The sequence below is a fragment of the Rhinoderma darwinii genome, chromosome 7, assembly GCF_050947455.1.
Source record: "Rhinoderma darwinii isolate aRhiDar2 chromosome 7, aRhiDar2.hap1, whole genome shotgun sequence".
Taxonomy (NCBI): Eukaryota; Metazoa; Chordata; class Amphibia; order Anura; family Rhinodermatidae; genus Rhinoderma; species Rhinoderma darwinii.
This window is the reverse complement of record NC_134693.1, coordinates 27,277,982-27,299,771: the sequence shown is the minus strand read 5'-3', so window position 1 is coordinate 27,299,771 and position 21,790 is coordinate 27,277,982. Positions and strand designations below refer to the sequence as shown.

The window sequence follows — 21,790 nt, the reverse complement described above, 5'->3', positions numbered from 1 at the left end:
TGTCATATATAGGGGTTCCTGTGCTCCAGAGACCCCAGAATGGAGAGCCAGTATGTCAGAGTGGTGACAAGCGGCTTCCTTTCTGGCGGAACCAGTCCATGCATTACATTGTAGGCCGTTCGTTGGAATGGCCATTATGTAATACTACTACGTATGATGGCTGGGGGTTAGAGAAGCCTCCTTTTAATAAGGGGTTGTATTTTTGAGACAACCCCTTTAACCTTTCATGACCAAGGGGCTTCAACACTTTTTGGAATAATTCATTGTAAATGTAGATGTTCTTCTTCTATTTTAGTCTACCAGCTTCTGACTGGCAAACAGCATACAAGCGAATTTGGGCACCAAATCTACGCTTCTATTTAGAAGGTGGAAACTAGCTCATTTCTATTAGTGCGTTTTGTAAATGTGCGTAGAGAGCTCATGCGATTTCTTACAGACATTTATACGTTTATGGTAACCTTATCAAAATTAAGATCAGGTAATGAACATTTTATGAATATAGATTGTCTTTCACAGGCTTCCATATATCAGGCACTGTTTTTTATTCAGAGTGAAACCTAAAAGGAGGAGGAGCGAGATCTATGCCTTGCTATGAAGCCTGGGTGACTCTGTGACTAAATAAAAGCTCCACAGCTTCTAAACATGGTTGGTGTAATTTATCTACCTTTTGGACTGATCTATGAAAAAAGAAGCGGTCATATAGGAAGACAACAAAGCACACAGTGATAGACCAATCCGTTCTGAAGGCAGCTTAGATATATTATTTTTGATCAGAGATGTGCTTTAAACACAAGTTCATATCAACTATATTGAGTATAACATTTGAATTAGGATCAAGTCAAAGATAGACCATACGAATATTACTCAAATTACAGGATAATATGTTTTTATATCATATCATTCTTTTCATAAAAAAGCGAATCTAAGAAAAGATCTAGCCAAATTCAGTTCTTTCACCTATTACATTTATTTAACAGAAATCCCTGCTAGAACCTACAAATAAGTCAGCTGCAAAGCTTCTCTCTATTTAAATGTGGTCAGGCACTAAGCCAGCATGTGTTTTACATCTAGGCTGTTAATTCAAGAAGGATCAGAATGACAGGCTGAAACAAATGAAAGAGCAACAGGAAAAACATGGGTATCAGCAAGAAAATACCCACAATAAGTATCTGCCATGCTTCTGGAAAGAGTCAGGGGCGGACATACCATTGGTGCAACCTGTGCAGCTGTACAGGCGCCCAGTAGGTAAGCAGGGGCAAATGCAGGATCTTTAAAGGGGCGTTTCCAAATGAATGCTTTTCAAACCAAGTTATTCTCGCCACGCTCCCGCTACCCACTGTTTACGCTACGGGTATTGGTCTGCACTTATTCACTAGCCTAGTCCTGAATATTAGAAGCTCTAATGGTATGTGCACACGTAGTAAATGTCCCGAAAAACGGCTGAAAAATCGGAAGCAGAACGCCTACAAACATCTGCCTATTGATTTCAAAGGAAAATACGACGTTCTGTTCCGATAGGGTGTTTTATTACGCATCGTTTTCCAAAAACGGCACGTGCATGTCACTTCTTAGGACGTTTTTGGAGCCGTTTTTCATTGACTCTATAGAAAAAACAGCTCCAAAAACGGCAGTAAAAAACGCCACGAAAAACGCGAGTTGATAAAAAAAAAGTCTGAAAATCAGGAGCTGTTTTCCCTTTAAAAGAGCTCCGTATTTTCAGACGTTTTTGTTTAAGCGTGTGAACATACCCTAATACAAAAAAGGGCTAGGCTAGTGAATATTCTCCTTGTAGATCCCTGTGCCACACACAGTCCATGTAAATAGGGCGACACACAGCCCATGTAGACATTGCCACACACAGCTTATGTACAAGCCCTAATACAAAAAATGGCTAGGCTAGTGGATTTGTCCTGATCACTACTGGTAGCATAAAAACCAGCGTAGATATCGCCACACTCAGTGCTCCCTGTAGATAATGCCACACACAGCCCATGTAGATGGAGCAACACACAGCCCATGTAGACAGTGACACATGCAGCTTATGTACAAGCTCTAATACAAAAAAGGGCTAGGCTAGTGGATATGTCCTGATCACTACTGGTAGCGTAAAAACCAGCATGGATAGTGCCACACTCAGTGCTCCTTGTAGATAGTGCTACACTCCCCCTTTGTAGAAAGTGCCAAAATCCCCCTTGTAGATAGTGCCACACACTCCCACCTTGTAGACAGTGCCACACACTCCCACCTTGTAGACAGTGCCACACACTCCCACCTTGTAAACAGTGCCACACACTCCCACTTTGTAGATTGTGTCATACACTCCCCCTTGTAGATAGTGTCACACACTCCCCCATTTAGATGGTGCCACACACGCCCCCTTTGTAGATAATGCCACACACCCTTGTAGACAATGCCACACACCCCTCCTTGTAGATAGTGCCACACCCCCCTGTACATAATGCCCGGGTGCCCCCAAAACATAAAAAAAACTCTTACACAAATAGCCCTCAATCCTGCAGCCTTTGAGGCACCAAGACCGGATTCTGGCATAGGCCGCCGTACTATAGTGTTGTCATCACACCGGACTGCGCAGGGATCCTGTCCCAGCGTTTTATAGGCTAACATGCATGTAGCCCAGTGAATGGCAGAGCAGGAAGTTGATAGTTTCCTGCTCCGCCATACTATTCAATTGTATCTACGTCTTGAGGGCGCAGATACAATTGAATGTGGCAGTCGCCCGGGGCACCGAGCCAATGCCCAGTGATGATGACGACACTAGTATGTAAGGGCCTTTACGCCCTGGTCACAGGGGGGGGGGGTTTTCTGGGCAACTGGCAACCCCCCTGCATGCGCCCCTGGAAAGGGGACCCACTGTCACCTTAAAGCAGCTTCCTTCTGTCTATTAGATTACATGTAAATGCCTGAGCTAATGTAGTTTATGGCTGACAATTATTGATGGATTGTTAGAGATACGGGGTGATATTTAATGCAATATTGGAGAGCAAAGTTCCAAGATACAGTTCTTGTATGGCGGGCCCTTAGCTGTCTGTGTCCGTCTCTGCAGAGAGTATTTTAGAGTACACATATCTATAAGGGTTCATTGACACAATTGTTATTATCGTCCATATTCCCTTTTGTAATTTTGGCCCATATAGCCAAAAGCCCCTTGACTGCACTGGCACGGCCACAGTAAGCCAGTGCAGTCAAGTACTGTATGCACTGTATGCAGAATGCAGTAGTCCATCCTTCTCCTATGTTTCCGTTAATCCACTTTTTTGTAAAATCTCAGGTTAAAAGGCCTGTCCTGCTGGTTGAGAGAAGAAATATGGCTAGCCTTCCCCAAAGGGCAGTAGTTCTTTGCACAACTCCTGCTTGCTTACCCTGGCCACCAAAGTTTTCATCCTGCCCACCTCGGGTTTCTTTTAGTCTTTTACCTCTTGCACTTGTGGATTAGGATGTCTGGATAATGTTATGACATGGTTTTAATGTAGCCTGTTTTATCCATTTTAGTGCCCAAAACTGCGGGTTTTGTATCTGAGTTTTAAAGTCACAGCTCGTGGTTGGTGATCAGCAAAAGTTGTGAAGTGGCAGGATGACTGGCAATGCATAATGTGAATCTGTTTTAATGGCTTTTTAAATTGTTAACACAAGGAAAAAAAAAAGAAAACCATCCTTGTGACTGTGCCCTAAGGATATCTTACTAGATTGAAATAGAAAAAGAGACACGGCGCCACATATTAAATAAAAGCGAGGTAGACCAGGAGAGCAAACTTGATGATGAAAGTATGCTCACCTTGAATTGTAGACACTGGTAGGTGTCACAAAAGCATTAAAGCTGCTGCCAGGTCCATACACACAGCAAACGAGGTTTTTTGTCAAATTTGAGCCTTGATAAAGTAAAAAGAAAGGACCCCCGGCGCTGCTATGATGAATGATGAACAATGTGGAGGCTTAGACAGGCATCAAGGAAGAGTCTTTATTTGTCAGAGGCTATGCGTTTCAACACCGAACCGGTGTCTTCATCAGGCCAATCAATGACCGCAGATGTCACATTTATCTGAACGGACCTTCCAGAAACCCATGCAGAAACAAACCCAGTCAAATGTATTAAATGGATTTTTCAGACGCAGAAATTTCTGCAACAAATCTGCCCCATTCCCTTAGGGCCTGTTCACATCAGCATCGGGTTCCGTTTGGGGTTTCCGTTCATCCTTTCCGTCAAAGGAACAGATGAACGGAAAGTATAGCTCCTGTTTGCATTACCATTGATTTCAATGGTAATGCTTCAGTTTCAGTTGGTTTCCGTTTGTTTCCATTCTGTTACGTTAGCATTTTTTTTTCACGGAAACAATAGCGTAACTCAATGGTAGTGCAAACAGAAGCTATGATTTCCACTAGGCTTTCCGTTCATCTGACAGAGTAGATGTACGGAAACCCCAAACGGAACCCAACGCTGATCTGAATAGGCCCTAACAGTTATGTCCATGCAAATTAAAAAAAAATCTAATTTCTTTAGTCCTCCTGATTGATGGCTTATTATTGTCGAAGCTTTTTCCATATACTTTCTCTGTAGCTCTGGTACCTTATTGCGCAGCTGCTGCTCCTTTACTGTGTGCGCCTTTACATGTTTCCGGAGTGAGCTTGGGTCTGTATAACGTTTACAGCAGCCAGGTATCTGACAGGCATACGGCTTCTGCGGAAAGAAATAGAAAAGTAGGAGACATTTTATTCATACTCTTATAAATGCAATGTAGTAAAATAATGAGGTGAAATTGGTGAATTTAGTATTAAACAGGGCTCTGTTCACATAAATGTTGTTTTCAGTTCCGTCAGGGTTCTGCTGTTTTTGACGGCAAGAATAGTGTAGCCTGCAACTTTATTCTTGCCATCAAAAACTGGAACCCCAATGGAAACCTGACTGACCCCATCATAAGCCAATAAAATCTACCCGGATAAATTGGGATCCGTTTTATAATCTGTCACATTAGTAATGGCTCGGTTAAAAGGGTACTCCCCCTTTATGAAGATGTTCATACAAAATACACTGACTTACTACAGCTGAAGTTTTGGTTCGTGTTACAAAAACAACAAAGGATACAAGGAATGTTTTACTTTACCTTTCTGCAGATAGAGTATATTACATTTCAGACAGAGAAAGAAAAGAAAGAGACAGATATACGGTCAGTAAAGTTAGAAAGTACAGGCTATAGTAGCAGTATCCAATAAAGTGAAACTCCACCTTTAATTTACATTGATGATATTAGTCAGTAAATATAAAACTTATAATCTTTGTCATATATTTCATATATTTTCTATATGGGTAAATAAAGACCTTTATTTTTAATTTTTTTACAGTATCTTTTTAGTGCTGCTTAGCCTTAGATTTTTCTAGAATTGGAGGATTTCCCATTTTTTTTCAGAGGCTGTCTTTTTTCATTTATTTTCTAGACAAATTTTTTTAATATCATATATTAAATATAGTATAATAATATATATACATTACATTTGTATATATAAAAGTTTGTCAGAACTGAGAATATTTGAGACAAAGCCAAGATTTTGTTGGGAAATGCAGAGTTGTAAATATATGAGGTGTAGGGATTATGATGGAAAATGCAGGGCCACAACTATACAGGGTGCAGAGATTGCGATGTGAAATGCAGGACTGTAACTATACAGGGTGCAGAGGTAGGAGTCGCATCCAGACCCGTGTCCCTTATAGGAGCCAAATGGCCCTTGTACCTCAAAGAGGGACGTAAATACTGTCAATGCCACATAATGCTCGGCGGAGCCCTGGGGCAGGTATTGAATTGGGGCCAAGGTGCTTCTTGACATATTTATTAACCATTTGTGCCAGAATTTAGAGCTGTTTACGCCATAAACATCAGTTTATAAAAGTGGAGAGAAAAGTGGGAATCACTTACTGCAAATAAGGAAAAAAGTTGCAAGTCTACTCCACATAGACGTGTGGCGTCCAAAATGTGTTTCATTTTAGTCAGTGTGAAAGTTAATGGCAGTGATGTATGTTGTGACAGATTTCTAAAAGAAGGCACATTCAGTCATAAATTTGTCGTCACATATGTCAATAAATTAGCCTTTAACTTAGCTATTGGCTAAAATAACGCCACTTTTGATCAATTAGGCCCTTAGTGTTTTGCTTTCTTGAGTTTTCATTGAACCCTAATATATTTCAGTCACTAATGTGTCACTCAGCAGCGCGGCCTATACGTTGCGATATAATTTGGCACACAAAACCACAATATTGCATTACATATGATTGTTGACCAGTAAACTGTGCCAGCATTTATTAAGTCATAGATATCCCACTAAATATAGATCATTGTATGTTTTCTTTTTCCGCTTTGGCTCTGGCACTGCATTTGGTAATGCTACAATTCTACGTTCCCAGTAATTCTTTTAGTCTAATTTATGGAATGAATAAATGTATAAAGTTTGATTATATTCACATTTTTATTGCTTTGTTTTCTGTCCTTTGCATTTTGGGCAGCATGATATAACATGCTCTCATAGTACTCGCTATTAATATTCAGGCCAAATATCTAAGTGGGTGTATCGTGAGAACAAATTCTAGTTTAAAGGGATTATGTGGTGACCAAAAAGTATTAGCAGTATAGTCACTGCAGTATGTGATACACTCGCTAATATACATTCCGGTCCCTCGTCGCGCTGATTATGAGATTTTAATAGATTTTTATAGCACTGGAAGGGGACCCGAAGTCTAGTGGCACAGTCTGACTTTATGATGACACGACTCTTCGTCATGTAACCGTCCCCGCTGTACTCTATATAATCACTGTAGCAATAGTACAGCGAGTACATAGAGTACAGCGGGGTCGGTCACATGACGACTAGACTTCCGTTTCCCTGTCAGTGCTATAGAAATCTTTTAAAATCTCTTAATCAGCGCAACGTGGGACCGGAATGTATATTAGCGAGTGTATCACATACTGCAGTGACTATACTGCTAATACTTTTCAGTCCCCACATAACCCCTTTAATTATGAGAATATAGTCAAATTTCTCCAACAGGCCACCTCTTTGAGAAGACCACTTCTTTACCTATACCAGATTTCTTGTGACAGACTTTTAGTTACATCATATACCATGTATAATGGCCATCTTCTTTGAGGGGACTATTTTTCACGGCAGTTTTGGCTGTCATCTCAAAGTGGTTTTACTGTATGTTGACTTGTAAATATGATCTGTATGTAAGTTTAGACATAATGCATATATACGAAAAAAACAGACTGAGAGTGATCTATACCCATGGGCAATAAAGGTTATGGGCCATCCCAACCGCTATAGCCATGATCTACTTGATTTGGGTTAATAAAATGCATTTGAGAAGTACTTATCATTTGCATTTTTATTCGTTTTGTTTTTGCGGGTCCTGTACTTGAACTTTACGGTGTGTTCTAATTGAACAAAGGGCTGTGGCCTTTTAAGGGCCATTGGGCATTTTCCTAATGCAGCAATGGTCAGTCCGACACTGCAAACACATACAAAAAAGAAACATGAGGCGCACTTCAGAGACATTTTTATTGTTGCCCCAGGGCCAAGCCAGCATGTAGGGAAAAAGGCAGCTGTCTTCAGCATCACTGAACTTTAGATTTAAAGAGGCTCTGTCACCAGATTTTGCAACCCCTATCACGTATTGCAGCAGATCGTCGCTGCAATGTAGATAAGAGTAACGTTTTTTGTTTTTTTTTAAAACGAGCATTTTTGGCCAAGTTATGACCATTTTTATATTTATGCAAATGAGGCTTTCTAAAGTACAACTGGGCGTGTATTGTGTGTCTACATCTGGGCGTTTTTACTTCTTTTACTAGCTGGGCGTTGTGAATGGGAGTGTATGATGCTGACGAATCAGCATCATCAACTTCTCTTCGTTAACACCCAGCTTCTGACAGTGCACAGACACAGCGTGTTCTCGAGAGATCACGCTGTGACATCACTTCCTGCCCCAGGTCCTGTATCGTGTCGGACGAGCGAGGACACATCGGCACCAGAGGCTACAGTTGATTCTGCAGCAGCATCGGCGTTTGCAGGTAAGTGACATGCTGTGTGTCTGTCCACTGCCAGAAGCTGGGTGTTAACGAAGAGAAGTGGATGATGCTGATTCGTCAGCATCATAAACTTCTATTCACAACGCCCAGCCAGTAAAAGAAGTAAAAACGCCCAGATGTACGCACACAATACACGCCCAGTTGTACTTTTACTTTAAACACGCCCAGTTGTACTTTAGAAAGCTTCATTTGCATAAATATAAAAATGGTCATAACTTGGCCAAAAATGCTCGTTTTTAAAAAAAAACTTTACTCTTATCTACATTGCAGCGCCGATCTGCTGCAATACGAGATAGGGGTTGCACAAAACCAGACAGATGTGTAAATGGATGATATAAAGGTGGTCTGTTCATTAAATGCTCTATTTTGTTTTAGTAACATTTCATCCTAAAATGTAAAAAATGCCTATAAAATGTTTTCTTAAGACTTCTATTACTCAGCCAGTTGTTTTCTGTTTCAGATAAAGCAGGGTGACATTATGTATAATGGTGGTCGTGTTGGTTACCTCTCAGCTGTAACTAATAAAATGGTTGTAATAGAATCATGCAGTATTTCACAGAAGAGGAAAACTCAAGAATTGATATTATACAAGAATGTTATAATTGTATTTTAAGGGCTCATGCACACATAGTAGGGCTCCATACAAGTCTAAGAGGCTGTGTCTTGGGGTATGTGCTGCTTTAAAGGGAACCTTTCATCTACCCATACATGTGCAGCTGAGTGCAGCATGTAATGGGCAGGGCTTTACAAACCCTGGGGCACTTTAAAAAAATTTCCTACCCTCCTCCGTTATTTAGATATCGGTGCCGTTATATTTAATCGGTGCCGTTATTTAAATAACCCCCTGAACTGTCAATGGGGCGTGTAATGGCAAGGGGCATGTAACATCACTGTGACACTGTCCAATCAGCTACGGACACTGCCACAACAAGAGCTGGAGAGTGTATGCATGCCCAATGCGCAGCTTGGAGCTGTGTGCGCATGCGTACACGCTCTCACACACTATTCAGCTCCCTGCAAACAAGGACAAAACTGTGATCTCTCGCGAGAGATCACATAGTCTTGTACTTGTCTGCCGAGAGCTGAAGAGTGAGTGAGAATATGCGCGCGCACAGATCCGATGCCGCTGCCGAAGATACTCCCGCTGCCATGGAACAAAAGAAGAAGAATTCACTTTCTTCTTCTATTCTGTTCCGTGGTGGCGGCGGAGCTACGCACGCGCGCGCATGCTCTCCTTTCTCTAGCTCTTGCTGTGACACAGTCCGTAGCTGATTGCACAGTGTAACAGCAATGTTACACGCCCCCTTGCCAATTACACACCCCATTGACAGTTCAGGGGGTTATGTAAATATTGGGTGCCAAATATTACAGCACCGATATCTAAATAACGGAGAAAGATAGGAAGAAAATTTATAGTGAGACAGGGTTTGTACAGCCCTGCCTATTACATGCTGCACTCAGCTGCACACGTATGGACAGGTGAAAGGTTCTCTTTAACTACTTTTCCCACCAAGGAGGCGCTATTTTGGCAGACATATGTGTATATTCTTGTGTTGTAATATTGCACTGTAACATTATTGTTCTTTTGGCAGGTACAGGCATGGCGGTTGGCTCACTGCAATCTAAATATTTTGGTGGCGGGAGAAACGGGCCCGACACCATCTTAGTTGGAGTTACAGCTGGAGAACGACACCAGCTTAGCTACACTGCGTCTTTACACTGGGGCGGCGCTAAGTTCATAAAAGGCGGTTACTTCCGCCATCCTGTGTTTAGAGTATGGGGTCGGCTGTAGAGTGAGGCTACTGTGCTGTTGTGATACCAAGCGGAATAAGATAGAAGTGAGTGTGTGGGTCTGTATCATCGGTGGGTGGCAAGCAGGAACCTCACCGTGAGATATGGTAATATTGGCAAGTAACTGTGGCAGGAGCCTCACCGCAACTATTATTCGCAAGTAAGCCAAAAAGTCAGTTGTTCAGGACATTACTCCCTGTATCAGGAAGAAGTGCCCATGACTCTGTCCTACAAGTGTGAGCTAGCCACCAATGCCTTACTGAACCAACGGTTAAAGGGAACCTTTCACCAGCATTTCACCTATTAAACCAGCAATACCTGGTGGAAGTGGGTGAAAAATAATTTTTATCTTACCTATAATTATCTTCTAAGTTGACTGTACCTTTTGTATTCCATTTTTTAGTGTTCCCGTGCTGTTTGCTAATGAGCATAAAAGAGTCATATCTTCGTTTGAAAAGAGTCATATCTTCAGTTCTCAAGCCTTTCCGAGTTAACTCTGCCTCCTTACTTTTGGTTGACAGCTCCTCGCCTTCCCCCCAGCACACACGAAATCCCACGCATCAATGTCCTCTTCTGGTGTGCGCACAAAGGGAGTCCATAGCGGCGCATGTTCAGTAACTAGACTTGAGGCCCGGACGAAGCAGGAAAGGGTGTTGGACCGTAGATGACGGGCGCTTGCGTGCTATCTCAGACGAGATTTCGGCATTCAGGGCGGGCCAGTTTTTGGCGGTGGGCGGGCATAAGAAGTGGATGAACGAGACTGCCGGATTATTACCATAAAAGGTGCAAAATATTTGAAGACCGTTATTTACGGTTGGAGGAGGAGTTTAGGAGAGGGGATAACGGCAATGAACTTTTCATAGCAGCGGCCAAAGAGGGGTGGGTAGAGTTCCATAGGTGAAATGCTGGTGACAGGTTCCCTTTAAAGGCTAAGTTTACACTGCTTTTTTGTCCTCTTTATAATATATACAAACGAAGGTTGTAACGGATGTCTAACAGTGCAAACATCACCCATAGACTAATATGGATAATTGTAAACATTTCTCTTCTTTTTCTTTACATTTCTTACCGTATCCTGGTGGGTTCTTTGGTGCTTGGCTCTGTCACTGGAGTTGCTAAAGGCTTTTTGACAGCCGGGGTGTTGACACAGGTATGGCCTTTCTCCAGTGTGGCTACGTAGGTGAATTTTCAAATTTTCCAGCCTGGAAAATGCCTTATTGCAGCCTTCAAACTGAAAAAATAAGAAAACTCTTATCAAATCTGTAAGAGGTTAAATTTGGCTTTAACCCGCATAGATGACTCAGCTGGAAAATTGGCAGTTTTGGCAATTGCCACCAAGCTATTCAGTCAAGTTAAGAAGGCTGCTAATGTTCCCTACACTGCTTGTCCTCAGTTATCCTTGTCTTACACAGTCAATATGCCTAACATATATATTTATTAGTCAGTGAATGGAAACATTAATTATTGCTGTAATAATATGGCACCGTGGTCAATTTTATATCCATGATACCAGGGAACAGTAGCAACTATTAATCCACTGGTAGCGAGAACATTTTACAGCATTACTGTTATACTATTATTATTAATTATTTTTGTAATAATTTTATATATTTTAAAACATATAATTATTTATTTTTATATGTATATATATATATATATATATATATATATATATATACAAAGTGAAGGAAATAAGTATTTGATCCCTTGCTGATTTTGTAAGTTTGCCCACTGTCAAAGACATGAACAGTCTAGAATTTTTAGGCTAGGTTAATTTTACCAGTGAGAGATAGATTATATTAAAAAAAAAAAAGAAAATCACATTGTCAAAATTATATATATTTATTTGCATTGTGCACAGAGAAATAAGTATTTGATCCCTTTGGCAAACAAGACTTAAGACTTGGTGGCAAAACCCTTGTTGACAAGCACAGCAGTCAGACGTTTTTTACAAAATCAGCAAGGGATCAAATACTTATTTCCTTCACTGTATTTATATATATATATATATATATATATATATATATATATATATATATATATATATATATATATATATATATATATAAATATAATGATTATAAATATAATTGAGAATAATAGTTATCACTGTAAAATGTGCTTTTATATATATATATATATATATATATATATATATATATACAAAACTTTTCGATTATATTGACGCTCTCCAAGCTTGCTGTAATCCTCTATTTAGACCCTAATACAAGAACATACCATATGACCCATGGCAGTAAAAACCACCGGGCAGCATGTAATTAGAGATTTGTTGCACTTGTAGTGATATCCTGACACAGAGAAGGCGTTTTAGAAAAACTAGCACAAAGGAATGGTAGAGCAATCAGACCCCAGCTCTCATTCTTAGAAAATAAAAGTAGCAATCTAATTGAAAGATTGAACTTGCTAGACGACCTATGTATATGTTTAACCTATGTAACTATGAAAATGACATTAATTTTGTCCCAATACGTCAAATAGAAGTACAATTATTATATTCCATATTTACTATACATGTATACGGTAAACATTGACTGTCAGCCTAATGTATACATTTTCCAAATTTTGTCCTTGCCCTAGCAATGCCCCTACAACTATAGGCCATATCTCCAAAACTGCCTGTTTATAGTCTTATAGTGCTGCCAAAGTGACCAATTAAACACTGTCATACACCGTGTTGTGCAGTTAATAGTGCCCAGATTGTGCCATGCAGTGTTCAGATAAACAATACCCAGATAGACATTGCAGTACAGTGCCCAGTCAAACCGTGTCATACAGATTTCATCTGAATAGTACCACAAGTGTACAGATAAACAGTACCATACAGTGCACATATGAATGCCATACTGTATGCCACACTGTACCCATATAAATAGTAGCATACAGAACTCAAGTCAATAATAACGTAATGTGCCTACATAACTAGTTCTACAAGTGGCAAATATAAATCATACAAAAGCCACAAGAAGGTGTTACACACTACTCATATGGATATTGCCATTAATAGTTCTGTACAGTGCCCATTTTTTTTATTAGTGCCATACAGTGCCCATATGATGAATAGTGGCATACAGGGCCCTTGCCCATGACAATCAGCACCTTTTCTAGTTCCCTACATTGCTGTCAGTGATTGACAGCAGAGGAACTAGATTTGGCTTTGGCCAACACCTTGTTCTGCTATCCAGTTGTGATTTTAGCAACCAGAATTTTCTGAATCCCATCCCTGGCCTGATTTAGTGAACCATAAAAAAATAAAAAAAAAATAATGTTACTGTGAAAAGCTTAGAATCTAAAATATGCACTTTTATTTAATTTGAATTTGAGGGAGATAGTTAACAGAGCACTGGGAGACTAATAGACATGGACTCGTTTCTATATTAAGAGAGTTTTAATTAAATCCATTTGGGAATTTAACAGTTTTCGTTGTAAAGACTCCTAAAAAAGGAAATGTTTGAATTGTTAAATGTACTGCTAAATTTCTGATGTTATGCACATTCAGTTTACATGTTGTGAAAACATTTTATGTATTTGGGTAAGCAAATACACATTCTAAACTATACAGTATCTGTGTCTCCACCATATAACATTCCAGTTTTACAATATCTTATATTTATAATGTAATATAGGACCCCCACCTCACACTTTTCTATTTGCTCCCTGGCTTTCGCCCCAATGCCCACTCCTAGTTACACATCTATATAATATAGGGGCCAGATCACATGGGCATATTACTCACATGGGCTGGATAATTTAACTTTTCGTACCCTAAAATTGCAGGAAATGTAAACGCTAGATAACTGTAATATTAGAGTGGGTATACACTAGGGACCCTATACTGTGTTTAGTGTGTAGTGTATCAATCGGTTGTATCTTTATATTCCTTGATTTTAATAGAGAGTGACTGGGCATGAACGGCCATTTCTCTGATAGCTATGGTGTAAAGGATCTGCCAGACACAGCTTCTGTGTTGACGCCCGTGGTTAATCAGTCTGCATCTGTTCCTAGGTCTGATAGAGTGACTCGATCTGCTACCACTCAGGCTGGTAGGCTGAGGAGTGGGAGAACCTATCACAGCCTGGCCAGACGGTTCTAGCTCCTGCCCTCGGTCTATTTAAACCTTCATCTGCTGCTTGTCTTTGCCTGTGATTCTTTCTTGTTTCCTGGCTCTGCTGCTCCTGCTATTACTATTGACCTCTGCTTCATATCGACCCTGGCTTTACGGACTATGCTCCTGCTCTGCGTTTGGTACCTCGTACACTCCTGGTTTGACTCGGCTCGTTCACTACTCTTGTTGCTCACGGTGTTGCCGTGGGCAACTGCCCCATTTCCCTGAGCTTCTGTGTACCCTTGTCTGTTTGTCTGTTGTGCACATATTGAGCGTAGGGACCATCGCCCAGTTGTATGCCGTCACCTAGGACGGGCCGTGCAAGTAGGCAGGGACTGAGTGGCGGGTAGATTAGGGCTCACCTGTCTGTCTCCCTACCCCTACATTACATATGGTTCTCGGAGAGAGAAAATGACACACGGCACCTCATAGTGTAGATATCCCTGTAAATTCTGTTAATAAAATCTTTTAGCAGAACTGCTCACCTTACAGAATTGTTTAACGGCAGTCACAACTCTGATAGTACAATAGAAATGGCGGTACGTCAGCTGCAGCTCCTCTTTTAGGCGGATAATGACAATGGCACCACTGTTGGAATGATAATGTATAGGAAATACATCCCATTTTTAAAAGGGAAACCATACATTTATTGTATTTTGTGTCCCTCGTGGCATTGTAAAAGTGTCATCATTGAAGTGTTGTTGATGCTTCTGTGTTGCGTTGTTGTTGCTGCGATCTTTATATCCCACTAGGTGGAGGTGGTACTTGTGCAGTTTTGAAGTCGGCTACTATCTGGCAATGTATGGGTGAAGATACTGCAGTGGCCAGCAGTAGTGCAAGACTAAGGGGAGAGTCGGTCCATGTGGAAGCTTAAAGGGTAACTAAACTTTCAGAAAACTTCTGACATGTCATAGGGACATGTCAGAACTTTTGATAAGTGGGGGTTCGAGGACTAAGGCTGGGTTCACACGACCTATTTTCAGACGTAAACGAGGCGTTTTATGCCTCGTTTTACGTCTGAAAATAGGGCTACAATACGTCGGCAAACATCTGCCCATTCATTTGAATGGGTTTGCCGACGTACTGTGGAGACAACCTGTCATTTACGCGTCGTCGTTTGACAGCTGTCAAACGACGACGCGTAAAAATACAGCCTCGTCAAAAGAAGTGCAGGACACTTATATACATTATATGCAGGACACTTCTTTCAGATGTAATTTGAGCCGTTCTTCATTGAACTCAATGAAGAGCAGCTCAAAATTTACGGCTGTCAGAGAAGCCTCGCAAAATGCGAGGAGGAGCAATTACGACTGAAACGAGGCAGCTGTTTTCTCCTGAAAACAGTCTGTCTTTTCAGACGTAAAAGCCTGCTACCGTGTGCACATACCCTAAGACCTTCACCAATCGCTTAAACGAAGCAGCAGATGTGTTTCTGATCAGCTTTTCTCAGAAAGCCGAGCAGTTGGTGTACGGGCTGAATAGAAAGTCCACTAAATGGCCACTTTATTAAGGACACCTGCCCTTTCACGAATGGAGCTTCCCTGTATGGAAATTAGACCTGTGACTACGGAGTGCTGCATATGTGGATCAGTTTCAGTGTGAATCCACATTAGAATTGGAAAATCGAGAAATCGTCCCTGAACGAAGCATGGTTATTGGGCTACACTAGCTGGGGGCCAGTGTTTAAAAAACTTTCAACCTTGTGGGGTTTTCTCGTGCAACGGTGTCGAGAGTATACCAGGAGTATACCGAGAATATTGTGGAAAAACATCCAGCGAAAGGAGATCCTGTGGGCGTCAACAGCTCGGCAACGAAACGGGTCAGAGGAGGATGTCAAGACTCAATATGACAAACAGGCGGTGCACAGTCAAGCAAATTGCAGCCAAATACAAAGCTGGTGCTCTAACTAATGTTTCTGAACACTCAACTCAACGTTTCTAAGCATGTATGGGCTATAACAGCAGACGATCATTTACAGTGCCAATGCTGTCTGAAAGACAAGACACCGGTAGGCAAAAGAATGCAAAAAATGGTGTCACTGAGCAGTGGAAAAACATTTGCCGGGTCAGATGGTTCCGGATTTCTGTGGCACCATGCTGATGGGAGGAACAGAATTAAACACAAGCAGCATGAATCGATGAACCTTTCCTGTCAGGTGTCCACAGTTTAGGCTGCTGGAGGTGGAGTAATGGTGTGGGCAATGTTTTCTTGGCACATGCTGGGTCCTCTGATACCTGTGGATGGATGTTTGAAAAGTAGGTCTTACCTAAGCATTGTGGCCGACCATGTTCACCCCTTAATGGCAGCTGTTTACCCAGGGGCAGGACGACACTTTAGCGGCAATTGCGAGAAGCTATGCTGTCAGCATGGGCTAATATTCCTGCAGAACAATTTCAAACCCTAGTGGAATCTATGCCACGATGAATTGCTGCAGTTATTAAGGCTAAAGGAGGTCCAACACGCTACTAGATGGGGGTCTCTAATAGTGGCCATAGATTTGTAACCTAAATATACATTGGTTTCTTATATCATACAATATTCTATAATGGAAGGACCTTTTATGTTTAGCCTGTGTTTTCAGCAAAGCTTAGGTGCCCATGTACGGCCATTACCTTAATTGAGAACCCTGCTGGCAATTTATGGGTTAAGCATGCATTGCAGAAGTGAAGCCTCAGACCACCGTGGAAAATTCACAGTGTACAGAAGCGAGAAACGTAACCATAATCCTTTCTAATTAATCTAATCACAATATTTAACTAGCTGCGCTCCCACTGAAGCCGCTAATTAAGCCTTCTGCCATCAGGCCGTGTTTTGATTAAGTGATGCAGACCTCGCCATTACAAACTTAATACAAGATATACAATTAGTGTATACATTACGTCAGCGCCAAACAAAGCTCCTATTCAGTACCAAGCCAGGCACCGTGCTTTCCCAGTCCTGTGAGGGTTTCATTTTGGAATTAACAAATTATTCTTTCGCTGAGAGTAGACAAACCAGGGTAGCGAGAATGTATACGGCATCAGTACTAACTATCTGGTGTGTTATACTATACATAGAAAAATGTACCTAGATATATCAAACCCTAAGTCATCCTCTTGTGTATCATCTGTTAAAGGGGCTCTAGCAACATTAAATATTTAAAGAGACACTGTCACTTCCGAAAACCCACCTAAACTACAGTAATGCGTAAATAGCTTGAAAGACGCTGATTCTGAATCTGCAATTTTTATCCTTCTACTCACTTTCATTCCCCCGCTGTAAGCCTGGAAACGGGCCGTGCGTTGCACACTGATGCATAGAGAGGACTACTAAGCTTGACGATATAATGGAGGGGACTACTTAGACACGTCATCATCAGCACCTTCAAGAGTTTTTACGGATTACTGTAATTTAGGGGAGATTTTAGAGGTGACAGATTCCCTTTAAGCATTATTCAAATTTAACTAATATAAAAATGTGGTCAATGAGATCTCAAGATCTGGTGCTTTATGCTTTTCCCATAGGCCTGTCGCTGTCACATGGCCGCGTTCATATTGCGAGTGCAATACACTTAGTAAGTAATTTACAAAGTTATTTAAAATTTATTTTTAACGTTCAGCCATTTCTTTGCTATTTCTAGAGTCTCCTACACGGGTTACAGATTCGATAAGAGGCACAACTATAGGGGGTGCAGAGGTCACAGTCCGACCTGGGTCCTAGGGCCTGTGGGGACCCAATGGCAAATCTACCACATAAGGATGTACTACTGTTTACAACCTCTGTACTGTGACATCACTGAATGGTTTTCCCATGTACTATGAGGCTGTTTATTATCTCTGTGTTGTGACATCACTGAGTATTATCCCTGATCTGTGACATCACATAGCACGTTATTCTCATACTGTGACATCACTGTGTGCAATTATAGGTTGAAGTAGATAAAATAGTTTCTTTTTCCAACCCTAGTTACTAATTAACCAACCCTTTCCTATGACCTTACAGTATTTATTATCCCTGTACTGTGTGTGACATCACTGTGACTGTTAATTCTATGCTGTTACTTCACTGGTCAATAACCCTGTGCTGTAACATCACTGTGATTATTATTCCTGTGCAGAATTAAAACTGTTTATTATTCCTGTATTGTGATATCACTGTGTTTATTATTACTGTGGTGGAATGTCTAATGCTATGTTCACACAGAATTTTTTGACGCGGAGACCGCGTCGCAAAACTCGTCAAAAACGGCCCGAAAATGCCTCCCATTGATTTCAATGGGAGGCGGAGGCGTCTTTTTCCCACGAGCGGTAAAACTGTCTCGCGGGAGAAAGAAGGGACATGCCCTATCTTCGGGAGTTTACGCCTCTGACCTCCCATTGACATCAATGGGAGACAGAGAAAGCGTATTTCGTGGCGTTTTATGCCCGCGGCGCTCAATGGCCGCGGACAAAAAACGCTGCGAAAATCGGCGTGTAGGGAGAGGAAAATCTGCCTCAAACTTCCAAACGGAATTTTGAGGCAGAAATTCCGCCTGCAAAAAAACTCAGTGTGAACATAGCCTAATGTGTACAAGAGCAGTAATTTATAGTTCCTGAATCGATGCAAAATATGTATCAGGGTCACCCAACTTTACAAGCAATTTATCTAGTATCCTTTTATGTGGCTGAGGAACCATTGGGCCTCCTTAGGCACCAGGTCCCAGGTGTGGCTGTAACATCTGCACCTCATATACAAACATCCCTGAAAATGCACACAGTGATATCACTGGATGGGAATAATGCTTACAGAAACACACTAAGGAAACTGCGTCGGTAAAACGCGCCAAAAAGCGGCCGAAAATGCCTCCCGTTGATTTTAATGGGAGGCGGAGGCGTTTTTTTCCCGCGAATGGAAAAACCGGCTTGCGGGAAAAAGTAGGGACATGCTCTATCTTCGGGTGTTTACGCTTCTGGCCTCCCATTGATATCAATGGGAAGCAGAAGAAGCGTATTTCGCGACGTTTTTTGCATGCGGCGCTCAATGGCCGCGGGCGAAAAATGCCACGAAAATCGGCGTGCAGGCAGAGCAAAATCTGACTCAAAATTCAAAACAGAATTTTGAGGCATGTTTTCCTCCTGCAAAAAACTCAGTGTGAACCCAGCCTTAAAGCATCTGCATTGATTACATTGGTTACATTCCCCCATAAACTGTCCTAATGCCTTACTTGTGGATGTGTAAACATGGAATAGCGGGACCATTAGAAGCTGGCAACGAAGAACCAAAGCAGAATTTTAAATTGAGGTTTATTATTTTACTATTTGGGTTACCCTCACAGGGTTGTGTAATTGCTTACTGGAGGCACTCTCCTGGCACTGTATATGTGGGATAATTTGCTGGCTCTATTGTTTATGGGGAACTCTGATAGCGCTGTTAATGGAAGTATTTTCCCTGTCGCTGAGGCCTGTTCTTGTGGTAGGGGTTTACATAGAAAGTGCACGGCATCTCAAATCTTCCTGAAAATGTATCCTAAAAGTAGGCAAGTATGTACAAATCCCAATTTCAAGGGAAATTTATCTTAAAATGTAAAAATATCTTTAGTAACTATTAACAGTGAGCATTAATGTCTAGGTGACAATGCACAAACTTAAAGAGGACCTATCACCTCTCCTGACATGCCTATTTTTAGAAAATACTTATATTCCCCTTGAAATAAAAATTCTGGAACATATTTTCTTAAAACTCTGCGCTGTACCATTCCTCTGCTATTCCTTCTAGAAATGTATGCATGAATTGACAACTGGGTGGTTACCATTCCTCTTGTCGAAAGGGGTGTGTCCCTACACTGTCAGCACTGATTGGACATTGTCAGTCTATGTAGGGACACACCCCCAACTGGTAACACCCAGTTGTCAATTTATTCATAAATGTCTAGAAGGAATAACAGGGGAATGGTGCAACATAGAGTTCTCAGAATATATATTTATTTCATGGGGAATACAATTATTTACTAAAACAGACATGTCAGGAGTGGTGACAGGTCCTCTTTAAGAAATGTTCAATAAAAGTACAGGGAAAACAAATAGTAGACAAAGAAAGATGTTTATAGGGGGAGGCCATGCTGGATCTGCATGTAGTTGAATTGTGCAATGCACAGTAGCTGGGGAGATGTAGCAGTGTGTACACAATATCCTCTGCGGAGTGTACACAAAACGCCATTACATCACTGAAGAATAAACCCCTTTGGTCCACTCATAAACTCCATGACTGTGAAAGCATTCCCCAAGGCAATAAATTTTGACCCGTAGGCCTGGTACCGCCAGATGTATTCATTCCACATAGTGCGGCTGGTTGTAATTATTTGCAGGCTGAGGTGAGATTTACAGTTAGAAAAGTTTAGGGAATGTTACATTTGGATTCCATTTTCATCCTCTGACAGACGAGTGTGGAATATTTGTCAATGATCTGCAATCCACTATTACTTTGTGTTGATTAGTTGTAGATGTTCTGTGCACAGTATACATGTATGTATATATATATATATATATATATATATATATATACACACACATATATGTACAGCACATCTATCAAATGTTTTAACTCATAGGGTTAATCCCTTAAAGGGCCAAACCTTTATAATGTTTCCCCTATTACAGCATGTTGATGTCATAGATGAAGGTCCCCACTTGAAACTTCCTCTGTGATCGAGAGTGGAGAGCAGCTGCAAAGAGCTGGTGGACTCAACGCAAGCATGGATTACATGGTCTCCCTTTCATTTGAGTGGGAATACTACATCTCCCCTGCAGTGGCTGCACAAAGCTTCCCGCGGTGATTACAGCTAAACACATGGGGTTAGAGCAGCCAGGACTGCGGCGATCAGCTGATCACAAATGCATCTTCATTGTAGGAAGGGGTTGTCCAGTCCTATATAAATAAAGCTTAATCACTGTGTAAAGAGAAGTTATACAACTTTCTAATATACTTTGTGTTTCAATATATTTTCTAGCTTTTTAAGGGGGTATATTATATATTAAAAAAAACAAATACTAAAACATAAATGCTAACAGACCAAAATGATTGAAAGGAAGTAAAAATGCGAACTGACAATATTTTGTCACACAATTTAGCCCTAATAGTTTTTCCTTTTTTTTTTTTAACATTATTTCTATATTTTGAAAGAAATAGTGCAAAAATATGTTCTTAAGGGTGTACTAGCCAGGAATATTTGAGAGCGTGAATTATGTATGAAAAATGTACAATACCGAGAAGTGTCACTGTCCATACAATACTAGAGATGGTGGGGCATATTAATGTGAGCACTTCCTGTCGTTATAGCAGATAGCAGCTTGGGTCTAGACATAAATCTTACATTTTTCAGTAAGATGCAGCTTTAGGCTATGTTCACACGGAGTATTTTGACGAGTTTTTTGACACGGAAACCGCGTCGCAAAACTCAGCAAAAAACAGCCCTAAAATGCCTCCCATTGATTTGAATGGGAGGCGTCGGCGTCTTTTTCACGCGAGCAGTAAAACTGCCTCGCGGGAAAAAGAAGCGACATGCCCTATCTTCGGGCGTTTCCGCCTCTGACCTCCCATTGACTTCAATGGGAGGCAGAGAAAGCGTATTTCGCAGTGTTTTATGCCCGCGGCGCTCAATGTCCGCGGGCGAAAAACGCCACGAAAATCGGCGTGCAGTGAGAGGAAAATCTGCCTCAAACTTCCAAACGGAATTTTGAGGCAGATATTCCTCCTGCAAAATACTCCGTGTGAACATAGCCTTAGAGAGGGACATGCAGCAGTGCACATTTTTTTTCTATCTCCCTGACAAAAA

General features: G+C 41.2%; 1 protein-coding gene across 1 annotated transcript in view; it reads right to left on the bottom strand.

The window, feature by feature from the left end:
* GLIS1 (GLIS family zinc finger 1) overlaps positions 1-21,790 on the bottom strand; it is a 50,297-nt gene that overhangs the window by 15,526 nt on the left and 12,981 nt on the right. The window contains exons 4-5 of the mRNA XM_075832154.1: positions 10,948-11,109; positions 4,583-4,693 (exon numbers count right to left, since the gene is read on the bottom strand). Coding sequence (XP_075688269.1) covers positions 4,583-4,693; positions 10,948-11,109 — 273 coding nt within the window. The remainder of the gene's footprint in view (positions 1-4,582; positions 4,694-10,947; positions 11,110-21,790) is intronic.